General features: G+C 46.5%; 1 protein-coding gene across 1 annotated transcript in view; it reads left to right on the top strand.

Annotated features, from left to right (window-relative positions):
- dnase1l4.1 (deoxyribonuclease 1 like 4, tandem duplicate 1) overlaps positions 1–12,276 on the top strand; it is a 46,704-nt gene extending 34,428 nt beyond the window's left edge. The window contains exons 7-8 of the mRNA XM_078414144.1: positions 11,013–11,109; positions 12,156–12,276. Coding sequence (XP_078270270.1) covers positions 11,013–11,109; positions 12,156–12,251 — 193 coding nt within the window. The 3' untranslated portion in view covers positions 12,252–12,276. The remainder of the gene's footprint in view (positions 1–11,012; positions 11,110–12,155) is intronic.
- The last annotated feature ends 2,528 nt before the right edge of the window (positions 12,277–14,804 follow it).

Raw genomic sequence — 14,804 nt, 5'->3', positions numbered from 1 at the left:
CTGGACCACTACTCTTCCCTCTACCGGTGCTGTGCCTATTCCCAATTGTATTTGTAAATCTCTGCCCATTAAATTTACGCCAGCCTGGGGTACTAAGATCAGGTCCTCTACCGCCTCCCGGTTTTCATACCTTACATTCACTCCTCCTATCTCGGGAGCTACCATCACAGTTCCCCCTACCCTGGTAATTTTTACTCTCCCTTGTCCTGCCTCCGTACCTGTTGGTACTTTGGTCACACTTGATCGCTCCGCTCCTGAATCTACCATGAACACCGTATCTTCTCCTTGGGGTCCTATTTTTAAATTTACCAGGGGCTCCCTTCTATAGTCCCTCGACCCCAAGGACGAGAACCCCTGACCCCCCCTATTCATTTTCCATCATACTGTACGTGCGGGACTCCGCTACAAGCTCAGGGCACTCCCTTTTGAAGTGTCCTTCCTTATTACAAAAATAACAGTTTGAAGGCCCTGTCCTCCAACCTTGTCCCGTACCCGTATTTCCCCGGCCCCTGCCGTAACCTTCTCCATATCCCCCTCTTCTACGGCCTCTGCCGCCTCCTCTCCCTCTGCCTTGGGCGTAACTCCCCCGCCGTCCTGTACTTCCCTGTTCCTTGTCTACTACTTGCTTTACTGCCTGTAACATAATCTTTGCCTTTCCCTTCTGTTTCTCCTCATCCCTCCGCACGTACACTTTCTGGGCCTCCGTAAGCAACTGAGGTAGTGATCTCTCATTCCAATCATCCACCTTTTCTAACTTTTTCCTCACATCAGGCCAGGATTTAGTCACGAAATTGGCCCTGAGCAGTTGTTGTCCTGCCTCTGATGCCTGCTGATTACATGCCTGTGTTTCTACGTTGCTGTCTCCCTCATACTCCTCATTTGCTGCCTGACGGGTCCCATAAATCTTTCTGTCCCTGAGGTCCTGCAGCCTTTTGATGTCTGCTTCTAGTTCCCGTGCTTCTTGCTTCATCCTTTCCTTTTCCCGCTGCCCCCTTCTCTGTCTATATTCCTTTATGTCTTGCTCATCGTTCCAAGTTGTGACTTCTCCCTCTATCTCCACTATTCCCTTTTACCAAAGGGCACTGCTTTGTTCCGTCCTGGCTGGAATAGGGAGGGGGATACCCAGGGTCCCATAGGCTGGGGTACAGAGTTGATTTTTTTTTCTCCTGAAGCTCCTGACTTTCATGCTGTTTTGGGGGTCTTTCACCCTTGTTTGGGGTGGTATTCTTTTCCTGCTATGCTTTCCTCAGCCTTTCTCCTTCTATTCTAAACAATTTAAGTACGTCTAGTTATTTTTCCTTTTTCGTTACTCTGGTTTCTGATTTATCCTTAGGCTTATAGTTCTTAATTAACACTCCCATTTCATCACACATGTTTATATCAAAATATAAATATATCAAAATTTATATCAAAATTTATATCATATTTATATCATTCCGTGGGCCATTTCGTAACCAATTGTTTCGTCCTTTGTTTTTTCCATTTCTCAGAGTGTTTTTTTTTTTAATATCCTCTTTGGATACGGGGAACTTCCTACTTAGTAGTTCAACTGCAGTTATTTTATTCATTGTATTCGTCTTATGTTATGTTAGTGCACTTGGTCAGTCAGTTTAAATGCAGTCCTTGTTCTCACTCCGTTCCGTCTCTATCGTCACTGTGCTACCTATTACGCTATTTCTATCTTCTATAGTTCTACTATATTCCTTTAATATTTATTCCGAGGCATCGGCAAGCCTGTGATTTATTCTTCGCTTTCCCCTTACAAGCATAACAACTTTCCTCCAGATTAGGGGAAGCTTTTGAATTAACAAACACATTTAGTGCCTGCCGTACTCAATCCTCATCGGAGCCCAGTCATGGCCACCAGACTGAACTCCCTTTTATTGGTTCCTTTGGCCAATCAAAATAACAGAACTTAATAATTTTTGTCTTCGCCAATCCCTGGGTTTTTCCCTGCCACCAATGGCTCAGCATTCGCCCCAACGGACTATCAGGCGGAATGCGGGGGTTGGGCTTACCGCCCTTCCCCTCCCTTTTGGGCTTTCCGTTTTCACTGCCCATCCTCCCGATCGGAATTCCCCTCCGATCATTTATTCTCCCGATCGGAATTCCCCTCCGATCTTAGCTGTAATCGCCCGAGTAGTACTTAATAATCAGTTTTCTTACCCGGGTCCTGTGCACAAGAATCACTCGATTTAGCTCCTCGCGATTTCCTGTTCCTCCCACTTGTTTCTCGAGTCTCTGGTCCAGGTATCACTCGCTCAAACCGCTGACGGCAAGCAAGGAGTCTGAGACCGCTGAACTCAGCGGGGTGCACCATCCCTTCTTCCGTATACTCCCGTCAGCCGGCCGGAGTGGCGATCCCGGACGAGCCCCCAAGCTGTGAGATGCAAATGTGAGTGCTCACAATTACGATGCTCGAGACAATCTAGAGAAACAAGTATTTTATTTGCAAGTCTGCAGAGTTGGGTGCCTTCCCTCTCAAGACACACCGAGGTCGGGAAAATCCCTTCTTTTTATTCACTTCACATTACAATTGTGACATCTTAAATTCCTCCCCTTCGGGCTCCTTCCAATCGGAGCACTGAGGTGCACAATCTACCGTCATCGCCCCCGTTGCCTCCCACATCATACATCGCATGTACATTTAAATGAGGCATCTTGTCATGCGGGGCGTTTTTGCAATATTCATTTAGGTCGTTACGCATGCGCAGTACAGAGTAGTTCATGCCCTCTCCCCTAGTGCTCTGGTCATCTTGCCCTCTCTCCTAGTTCCTTGGATATCTTGCCCTTATCCTCGGAATGTCACTATTTACTCTTTGGGTATCTTGCCCTTATCCTTGGAACGTCACTAGTTCCTTGGATATCTTGCCCCTATCCTTGGAACGTCACTAGTTCCTTGGATATCTTGCCCCTATCCTTGGAACATCACTAGTTCCTTGGATATCTTGCCCTTATCCTCGGAATGTCACTATTTACTCTTGCGGTTCTTAGTCAGGTCAGCTATTTCTCATGGTCCTTAGTTTAAATCAATTAACCCTTTTTACCCATCTCTCACAAGATCAATTTTAAAGTTAACCATTTGTAGCCTTGCTTTTTTTTTTCTTGCAACTCCCACCCCGATCTCTGAAAATAATTTCAGACCTCTTGTCCATGAGATTGCTAAGACCACCTATTCCCTCCTCCATAATATTGCCTGGTTCCCCATATAACCTGCTCACCTGTAATACTGCCCTCATTCGTGCTTCAGTAAACTCTAAACTTGACTACAGGTGACGTTTCCCCACCCGACTTCTACTGCTTTGGGCTACTGAAATTCACCTTTACAGAATTCACGAGCCATTAAAATTTGGGACACATGATAAAATTAACTCTCACGGTATTTATTGAGTAATAATTGATTAGTTCAGCTGTTTCCTAATCAGTGCAGGTGTCAGTGGGAGAAGGCAGGAGAATGCGGTTAGGAGGGAGAGGTAGATCAGCCATGATTGAATGACGGAGTAGACTTGATGGGCCTCATGGCCTCATTCTACTCCTATCACTTATGACCTTATATTAAAAAAAAGAATGAATATGCACTTTGTTTTTCAATTTAGTTTCTTGCACACGGGTAGATGATACATAGAAACATAGAAAATAGGTGCAGGAGTAGGCCATTCGGTCCTTCGAGCCTGCACCGCCATTCAATATGATCATGGCTGATCATCCAGCTCAGTAGCCTGTACCTGCCTTCTCTCCATACCCCCTGATCCCTTTAGCAAAAAGGGCCACATCTAACTCCCTCTTAAATATAGCCAATGAACTGGCCTCAACTACCTTCTGTGGCAGAGAATTCCACAGACTCACCACTCTCTGTGTGAAGAAATGTTTTCTCATCTCGGTCCTCCTTATCCTTAAGCTGTGACCCCTGGTTCTGGACTCCAACATCGGGAACAATCTTCCCGCATCTAGCCTCTCCAACCCCTTAAGAATTGTATATGTTTCTATAAGATCCCCCCTCAGTCTTCTAAATTCCAGCGAGTACAAGCCCAGTCTATCCAGTCTTTCCTCATATGAAAGTCCCGCCATCCCAGGGATCAATCTGGTGAACCTTCTCTGTACTCCCTCTAAGGCAAGAACGTCTTTCCTCAGGTTAGGAGACCAAAACTGCACACAATACTCCAGGTGCGGTCTCACCAAGGCCCTGTACAACTTTGCATTATAGAAATCACAGTACAACCCATTTTCCACGGGTATTACCATCCTCCACCTACCCCACCAGTAATGCAGGGGTCTCCTGCATTTCTAATGCACACATGGTTGCCTCTCATATTCCACTCTCCATAAACTTGTTTCAAAACTCTGCTACCTGTATCCTAACTCTATGGGGAGACGCAGTGCAGAAACGGGCCCTTTGGCCCACCGATTCCGCGCCAACCAGCAATCACCCCGTACACTAACACTATCCAATACACCAGTGACAATTTTACATCGTAGTGAAGACAATTAATCTACAAACCTGTGCGTCTTTAGAGTGTGGGAGGGAACTGGAGTAAACCCATGCGGTCACAGGGAAGACGTACACAATCTGTAGAGACAGCACCCTTAGGATCAAACCTGGGTCTGGTGCTGCAAGGGAGCAACTCTGCTACTGCGCCACCGTGCCGCCCCGCTCATTCCAAGACCTTCATTGCTTGATGATCTCCAATGGATCCCATTTAAACAAAGTTCAGTTTTATAACTTCCTTCATGCTTTTTTTCAAACCCATCCACAGCCCCACCCATCTCTGCCTCTGTAATCTCCTTCGGCCTACATCTCTTCCAGCCATCTTCCAAACTCTAAATTCTTGTTTATTCCCAAATTTATTTGTTCCACTATTCCAAGGTCCTTCGCTCTGGAATTTGTAGCCAAAATCTCTCTGCTTCCCTGCTCTTTCTCCTTTAAGGTGCACTGACCAAACTTTTTTTTTTTCAAACTGTCTTAATAGTGGAGATAACTGTAGTGGAGATATGGATTATTTTTGGTCATTCTCCTGTGAATCAGCTCGGGGCACCGCGGCACGGTGGCGCAGCGGTAGAGTTGCTGCCTTACAGCGAATGCAGCGCCGGAGACTCAGGTTCGATCCGGACTACGGGCGCCGTCTGTACGGAGTTTGTACGTTCTCCCCGTGACCTGCGTGGGTTTTCTCCGAGATCTTCGGTTTCCTCCCACACTCCAAAGACGTACAGGTATGGAGGTTAATTGACTGGGTAAATGTAAAAATGTCCCTAGTGTGTGTAGGATAGTGTTAGTGTGCGGGGATCGCTGGGTGGCGTGGACTCGGTGGGCCGAAGGGCCTGTTTCTGAGCTGTATCTCTAAATCTAAATCTAAATCTAAAAATCTTTGCTACTTTAAAAGAACCATACAGATGAGAATTATTATTACTGCTGTTCACTGATTGCCTCCTCTTTCCCGTTATCTTTTTTTCTCAATTTACTTTCAGCGCTCATTTCCCAAGGAGTCCTCCCACCTCCCTCCAATACTAATGAGCTAGGCAAGAGGTCCCACAAGAGTTGTGTCAATACTTGCTCCCCGCCTCGCTAATTTTCTGACCACCCACCCAGGACAGGACCTAGAAGGATGAGAGAGGATCTTATAGAAACATATAAAATTATAAAAGGACTGGACAAGCTAGATGGAGGAAAAATGTTCCCAATTTTGGGCGAGTCCAGAACCAGGGGCCACACAGTCTTAGAATAAAGGGGAGGCCATTTAAAACTGAGGTGAGAAAAAAACTTTTTCACCCAGAGAGTTGTGAATTTGTGGAATTCTCTGCCACAGAGGGCAGTGGAGGCCAAGTCACTGGATGGATTTAAGAGAGAGTTAGATAGAGCTCTAGGGGCTAGTGGAATCAAGGGATATGGGGAGAAGGCAGGCACGAGGTATTGATTGGAGACGATCAGCCATGATCACAATGAATGGCGGTGCTGGCTCAAAGGGCCGAATGGCCTCCTCCTGCACCTATTTTCTATGTTTCTAGGACTGGCACCGGCCATTTCCTTCTGACAATGCGAGGGTAATCAGGAGTGAAGTCCACTTTGCCTGAGGTGAGATTACCTCAGTCTGTTGCTAAGATCCTCAGCGCGCCTAACATCTCATTAAAAGAAGATCGAAGAGTTACCGGCAGCAACAAGTTAATGTATTATTCATAAAGCCTTTTCTCCATGGATTGCTTTTTAAAAAAAAGAATCCCAGGCTAGAATACTGCAATATTACCTGCAACGTGACTGTGTTCCCAAAGGCACCCTTAATAAAACTTACTGCCAGCATGTGATATTTTTCATGCAGCCCACTGCTGGCCATCTGTTTTGCAATATTAATCTATAATTAATGTGATCCATTGAATCATAATATTTTACATACAGCCTGAGACGTTGTAATCCCATTGTGCCTGAAAGAGCTTCCTGTGTGTAGTCCTGGTCTCCAGAGTTTTACCCACAGCTTTAACATTTTGACATTTTTATCACTTAGCTTTCATCCACCTTCATCTTATAAATCACCATACATTCTACACCCACCACTGTGTCCAAGGGTGATACTGGCCGAATCCTAAACTCTTTTAATTTGACCATAAGTTATTTTTATATCCTCTGAGTAGTTTAAAAATCTTGCCGAAAAGGCAGGAGAAGTCCAATATTGAAATTATTATAAGCTTGCTGTTGATGGTTTATGAATCTGCAATCTTTGGCTCAAAGGTGGTAAACAAAATTTGTGAGGTCTATATATCATCCTTGGCATGTTTAGTTTAGTTTAGTTTAGTTTAGTTTAGTTTAGTTTAGGGATACATTATGGAATCAAACCCTTCGACTCACTGAATCCGCGGAAATCAACGATCATCCATACACTACTTCTACTCACTGGGGAAGATTTATATAAGTCAATTAACATACAAACCTGTGTGTCTTTGGAATATGGGAGGAAACCGGAGAACCCGGTGAAAACCCACGTGATCACAGGGAGCATGTACAAACTCTGTACCGACAGCACCCATAGTCAGGATTGAACCTAGGTCTCTGGCACTGTTAAGCAGCAAGTTAGGACAAGGGGACGTACAACGAGATCTGGGTGTCCTAGTGCATTAGTCACTGAAAGGAAGCATGCAGGTACAGCAGGCAGTGAAGAAAGCCAATGGAATGTTGGCCTTCATAACAAGAGGAGTTGAGTACAGGAGCAAACAGGTCCTTCTGCAGTTGTACCGGGTCCTGGTGAGACCGCACCTGGAGTACTGTGTGCAGTTTTGGTCTCCAAATTTGAGGAAGGATATTCTTGCTATTGAGGGCGTGCAGCGTAGGTTTACTAGGTTGATTCCAGGAATGGCCGGACTATCATATGTTGAAAGACTGGAGCGACTAGGCTTGTATACACTGGAATTTAGAAGGATGAGAGGGGATCTTATCGAAACATATAAGATTATTAAGGGGTTGGACACGTTAGAGGCAGGAAACATGTTCCCAATGTTGGGGGAGTCCAGAACCAGGGGCCACAGTTTAAGAACAAGGGGTAGGCCATTTAGAATGGAGATGAGGAAAAACTTTTTCAGTCAGAGAGTTGTAAATCTGTGGAATTCTCTGCCTCAGAAGGCAGTGGAGGCCAATTCTCTGAATGCATTCAAGAGAGAGCTAGATAGAGCTCTTAAGGATAGCGGAGTCAGGGGGTATGGGGAGAAGGCAGGAATGGGGTACTGATTGAGAATGATCAGCCATGATCACATTGAATGGCGGTGCTGGCTCGAAAGGCCGAATGGCCTCCTCCTGCACCTATTGTCTAATTCTATTGCTGCACCACTATGCCACCCTGTGGATGACATGACTTTCAATAGACAGATATATGAATAGCAAGGATTTAGAGGGATAGGGACGAAATGCAAGTAAATGACCCACCCACGACCACGTGGGTTTCCTCCGGGTGCTTCGGTTTCCTCCCACACTCCAAAGACATACAGGTTTGTAGGTTAAATTAGCTTCGGTAAAAATTGTAAATTGTCCCTACTCTGTTGGATAGTGTTAGTGTCCGGGGATCACTGGTCAGCACGGACCCAGTGGGCCGAGAGGCCCATTTATGAGCTATACCTCTAAACTAAACTGAATTAATATGTTCTGTTTCAGAAGTCTTGGATTGGGCATGTGAATGATGTAGCTTCACCCCAATGGAGGCAACAGAATGTAATAAGCACTCAGAATGTCAGCAGAACAGAGGGCTTGCTACCCTGGGTGTGGGCTTTGAGGAGACATCTTTACTGTGCTTTGAGGTGCCTGCTGTGAGTTATGGCAATAGCATGTAGGATAGCATATCGGGACGGCACATTGAGCTGATGCCTCACAGCGAGAGACCCAGGTTCGATCCTGACCTCGCATGATGTCAGTGTGGAGTTAGTACAGTCTCCCTGCGACCACATGTATTTCCTTCCATACCTCAAAGATGTGTGGGTTTGTAGGTTAATTGGCTGCTGTAAATTGCCTCTGGTTTGGAGAATTCAATGTTCGTATCGTTGGATTGTTAGCTACTCAAGCGGAATATGAGGTGCTGTTCCCCCCGTTTGTGTGTGGCCTCACTCTGGTCATGGACGATGGCCCTGGGCAGAAAGGTCAGTGTGGGAATGGGAAGACGAGTACAGGAGGCCACATCGGGAACACCGGATGCAGCCGGTGATGTTTGAGGAGGTGTATGCGAACCTCTATTCTCCAGAGTAAGCATTAGTGACTGCTGCTTAGTTTTAGTTTTAGGGATACGGCATGTAAACAGGTCACAAAGTGCTGGAGTCACTCGGCAGGTTAGGCAGCATCTCTGGAGAACATGGAGCGAAGGATTGCAGTGGTCCCTGGATGGAGGGGAAGGAGGAGGTGCAGGGACAGATATTACATCACCTGCGGTTGCAGGGGAAATACCTGGGGAAGCGGTGGTTTGGGTGGGAAGGGATGAGTGAACCAAGGAGATGCGGAGGGAGCGGTTTCCGCAGAAGGCGGAAGGGGATGGAAATGGGAAGACGTGGCTGGTGGTGGGATCGGGAACGTCTGAGGATGATGTGTTGGATGCGGAGGATGGTGGGGTGAAAGGTGAGGACCAGGGGAGGGGGGGGGCAAGAACAGAGCTACGGGACACACAGGAGACGTTGGTGAGGGATCCTCTATAACAGAAGGGGAGAGACTTTGCCTTGCAGTTATTCTCTTAGGTGCTTCAGTGAATGAATCGACAATGACTTGGAGCTGCCTGAATACCACAGCTTGGTTGCTGGAGGGTAAAGAGTGCGGCAACATAGAGTGAAAAGTCTCCCCCCACCTCCCCCAAAGTATACTTTATTCATTAAAATTGCAATCATATAACACAGGACATTGATCTATCATCATTCCATCTACCAAGCAGATCATTGCTTTTGCTTATAAGGTTTACAGTACGTCAACTTAGCATCAATTTTTCATTCCCAAACTTTCCATCAGCAATAAGTTTGAAAGGTTATTACACAAGGCCCATCCCTCAGTGTCCAGTGGTTGCTAAAATGTAGCTGTTTTCCTCAGAAGATAGACACAAATTGCTGGAGTAACTCAGCGAGTCAGCACAAGAGGAGAATATATTGTCAGCGAGCATCTCTGGAGAAAAAGGATGGGTGAAGTTTCAAGTTGGGTCCCTTCCTCAGACAGAATGTGGGGGTGGGGGTGGGGAGGGGGGTGGAGGGGTGGAGGGAGGGGAGGGGGAGAGGTGGAGATGAAGAGCTGGAGGCGAAAAAAGACCAGCAACAATCAGGGCCGACCACTAATCAGGCATGGAGGTAGGTCTATTGTTGGCTAGGGAAGGTGTGATCTCAAGAGAAACAACGTGGAGAACTGTGGAACGGGTAAAAGGACTAGGGTGGAGGAAGGGGGCAAGGGGGGAGCGTAGAGGGGAGGGGAGGTTCTGGTCTTTTCTCGACTCCAGCACTTCTCCTCCTCCCACTCCCCTCCGCCCACTACTTTCACTCTGAAGAAGGATCCCGACCCGTCACTTTTCTCCACATATGCTGCCTGACCCACTGAGTTACTCCAGCACTTTGTGTCTTTTTTTTGTAAACCAGCATTCGCAGTTCCTAGTTGTCTCCCCGGTATCATGTATAGTTTCTTTGATTCTAAATTCTACATGTAAATCATAAACAGCTATGCACGGTGGCGCAGCGGTAGAGTTGCTGCCTTACAGCGAATGCAGCGCCGGAGACTCAGGTTCGATCCTGACTACGGTGGCCGTCTGTACGGAGTTTGTATGTTCTCCCCGTGACCTGCGTGGGTTTTCTCCGAGATCTTCGGTTTCTTCCCACACTCCAAAGACGTACAGGTATGTAGGTTAAGTGGCTGGGCAAATGTGAAAATTGTCCCTAGTGGGTGTAGGATAGTGTTAGTGTGCGGGGATCGCTGGGCGGCGCGGACTCGGTGGGCCGAAGGGCCTGTTTCTGTGCTGTATCTCTAAATCTAAATCTAAAAATCTAAATCTAAATCTAAATCTAAAATCTATGACCCCTGTTATCATTATGGGACACCACAGTCCACCTTTTACCCTTTACTCCCCATCTCTGCTAACAGCTGCCATGTTAGCTGACAATATATTCTCCTCTTGTGCTGGAGTTTCACATTCTCTGCCCTTATAGATTATTCCGTGCACCAATGGTGCTTTGAAAATCAAGATAAATTATATGTGAACTCTGAACTCAACACAAGATAAAGACTGCCAACGTTGTGTATATACACGGATTGAATTCGTGAACAAAAAGATGGATCACAAATCAATTTAAACACACATATTACAACGGGTTTAAATCAACACTGCGCCTCACTCGAAATGAATCAAGCTTCCTGACTCAAGATGAATCAAGCTTGGATTAAGATCACATCCCTTACCTGTATGTTTTCCTCTATAATGTGCCTTTTGTGAAGCAGTGTTTCTCTTGATGTGCGGGAAGTCCACAGTGAATTCTCTGTTTACTGTGCTGCAGGCACTGTCTCTAATTATATCTGTTGCTGCCATTGACAGGATTGTTGTTTATGGGAATACCTTTCTTCGGGGGATTGTTCCAAATTCCGCAAAGCCCTTCAACTTCCAGGAAGCGCTGAAACTGTCCGAGGAGCAGGTTAGTGAATTAGTTTTAAAAAAGTGGAATTTTAACCCCTTCTCTTTGACAGGATCAATGTAGGCATCGAGAGGCCTAGAGGGAGGGTACTGCAGGTGTTTAGTGTAGTTCAGTTTGGTTTAGAGATACAGCATGGATACAAGCTGTCTGTCTGTTGTGTGCTGTCTGTCTGGAGTTTGCACGTCCCCCCTGTGACCACGTGGGTTTTCTCCGGGTGCTCCGGTTTCCTCCCTCATCTCAAGGAAGTGCAGGTTTGCAGGTTGTTTGGCCTCTGTAAATTGCCCCCTAGTTTGTAGGGAATGGGATAACATGAACGGACGATCTATGGTCAGCGTGGACGTAGTGGGCCGATGGGCCTGTTTCCATGTTGTGTCTCTAAAACGGAAAACTAAAGGCCCTTCTGCCTACCGAGTTCACGTCGACTATCGATCACCTGTTCACACTAGTTCTACGTTATCCCACTTTCTCATCAATTCCCTGCACGCTCGGGGCAATTTACAGAGGGCCAATTAATCTGCAAACCCGCACTTCCCTGGGATGTGGGAAACTGGAGCACCCTGAGGAAACTCAGATCACAGGGAGAACGTGCAAACTCCACACGGACAACATCCGAGGTCAGGATTGAACCCGGGTGTTTGGGAATTGAGAGGCAGCAGCACTACCTGTTGCGCCAGGTGTATGATGGAAGGACTGTCAGTTCCTACCAGGAGGAATTTCTTTAGCCAGTGGGTGGGTGGCGAATCTGGGGAATTCATTGCCACAGATGGCGGTGAAGGCGAAGCCACCAGGAATTTTTAGAGCGGAGGTTGATTGGTTTTTGATTCATGAGGATGTCAAAGGTTAAGCGGAGAAGGCAGGAGAATGGGGTGTAGTGGGGAAAATATATCATCCATGATTGAATAATGGAGCAGGCTCGCTGGGCCGAATGGCTTAATTCTACTCCTATGTCTTATAGCTGTGAGCAGAGATGGTCCATTTTCATGCCCATCATTTTACCCTACAAAAATGCAAATGTTGACCAGTTTTTTTTTCCCCTTGACATTTAGGCTTTGGACATCAGTGACCACTACCCTGTTGAGGTGGAACTCAAACTGGTCAAGCAGGAGGCAAGTGGACCGGGTGGGTCTGGGTGGAATGGATGAATAACAAGAGCATCGTACAGCAACTGGGTAAAGTGACAATGAGCAATAATGTTGAACAATGGACTGAGCCTTGTCATTCTCAAAATGTTCTTAAAATTTTATTAAAATAAAAATGCATGGTTTGCTGGACGTAATTTTAAAAGTAAATGACTGGCTTTATTTTTTCTGACCACAGACAACAATGTTTTTTAGTCGCTGGGGATTGCAGATGAATCATTGATTCACATTCAAACCTTGGGCTCCTGGTCAACAGGAAAGGAACATAGAACACAGAACAGCACAGGAACAGGCCCATTGGTCCACAATGAATGTGCCGAACATGATACCAAGTTAAGATTTTAGATTTAGAGATACAGCGCAGAAACAGGCCCTTCGGCCCACCGGGTCCGCGCCGCCCAGCGATCCCCGCACATTAACACTATCCTACACCCACTAGAGACAATTTTTACATTTGTCCAGCCAATTAACTTACAAACCTGTACGTCTTTGGAGTGTGGGAGGAAACGGAAGATCTCGGACAAAAACCCACGCAGGTCACGGGGAGAACGTGCAAACTCCGTACAGTACAGCACCCGTAGTCAGGATCGAACCTGTCTCCGGCGCTGCATTCGCTGTAAGGCAGCAACTCTACCGCTGCGCCTCAACTGATCACATACATCAGCTTGTGTTCCATATCCCTCCACTCCCGACAAATCTACGTGTCTATCTGAAAGCTTCTGAAACACCACCACCCCTGACAATGCGTTCCGGGCCCCCACCACCCTCAGTGTAAAAAACGTACCTTGCACATCCCCATTCTACTTTCCCCTTGTCACCTTCAGCGCCCTCTAGTGTTCAATATTTCCACCCTGGAAAAAAAGGCTGACTGTCTGCCCTATGTATACCTCTCATAATTTTATATACTTCTCTCAAGTCTCCCCTCAACCTGCGACGTTCTACAGAAAACAGAAAAAGTCTGTCCAACCTCTCCCTGTAGCCGAAACCCTCTATTTCAGGCAGCGTTCTGGTAAATCTTCTCTGCACCCTCGCCAAGACTTCCACAGCATTCCTGTAAAGGGGGCGACCACAACTGCACACAATATTCCAAATGCGGCCTAACCAAGTCCTGTCGAGCTACATCAAGACTTCCTGACTCTTATATTCAATGACCCTAGAAAAGGTCGGTATCACAAAATGCTGGAGTAACTCAGCAGGTCAGGCAGCATCTCGGAGAGAGGGAATGGGTGGACGTTTCGGGTCGAGACCCTTCTTCAGACTGAATATCTGTATATCAGTCTGAAGAAGGGTCTCGACCCGAAACGTCACCCATTCCCTCTCTCCTAGATGCTGCCTGACCTGCTGAGTTACTCCAGCATTTTGTGATACCTTCGATTTGTACCAGCATCTGCAGTTATTTTCCTACACTAGAAAAGGTTGGAATCCATAATGAGGCAAGTAATAACAGGATACTCTGTAAAGAATTACAGGATTGAGCGGGTTTATGAAAGGAAAAACATGTTTGATCGATCTGCAGTTCTTCAAGGTTATGACTAGAATAATTGAGGAGGAACCAGTAGACGCATTGAACTTGGATTTTCCAAAGGTTTCCAATAAGGCTCTCATAGAGTCATAACAAGGAACTGCAGGTGCTGGTTTATATCAAAGAAAGGCACAAAATGCTGGAGTAACTCAGCGGATCGGGTAGCATGTCTGGAAAAAATGGATAGGTGATGTTTCGGTTCGGGACCCTTCTTCAGACCGATTGTGGGGAGTGGGTGATATGGGACAATAGACAATAGGTGCAGGAGTAGGCCATTTGGCCCTTCGACCCAGTACCGCCATTCAATGTGATCATGGCTGATCATTCTCAATCAGTACCCCGTTCCTGCCTTCTCCCCATAGCCCCTGACTCCGCTATCCTTAAGAGTATCTAGCTCTCTCTTGAATGCATTCAGAGAATTGGCCTCCACTGCCTTCTGAGGCAGAGAATTCCACAGATTCACAACTCTCTGACTGAAAAAGTTTCTCCTCATCTCCGTTCTAAATAGCCTACCCCTTATTCTTAAACTGTGGCCCCTGGTTCTGGACTCCCCCAACATTGGGAACATGTTTCCTGCCTCTAATGTGTCCAACCCCTTAATAATCTTATATGTTTCGATAAGATCCCCTCTCATCCTTCTAAATTCCAGTGTATACAAGCCTAGTCGCTCCAGTCTTTCAACATACGACAGTCCCGCCATTCCGGGAATTAATCTAGTGAACCTACGCTGCACGCCCTCAATAGCAAGAATATCCTTCCTCAAATTTGGAGACCAAAACTGCACACAGTACTCCAGGTGGGGAGAACTGGAAGGAATGAAAGACCAGGGCAAATCAGGGCTGGCAACAGCTGACCCCAGGCAGGGTGGTTCTCCGATAGGCCAATTGCTGGCTAGGGACTGTGTGATCCCAGGAGGGATTCATTGTTGCGAACTGTGGAACTGGTTGACAGACTTTGTAACCAACTAGTGAACGGACTCGTGAATTAGCGACCAAACTGGAGGTTCCCATAGCAGTTGAGCAACTCAGAATTGT

Source organism: Rhinoraja longicauda, chromosome 17 (assembly GCF_053455715.1).
Source record: "Rhinoraja longicauda isolate Sanriku21f chromosome 17, sRhiLon1.1, whole genome shotgun sequence".
Taxonomy (NCBI): Eukaryota; Metazoa; Chordata; class Chondrichthyes; order Rajiformes; family Arhynchobatidae; genus Rhinoraja; species Rhinoraja longicauda.
This window is presented reverse-complemented; position numbering and strand designations above follow the sequence as displayed.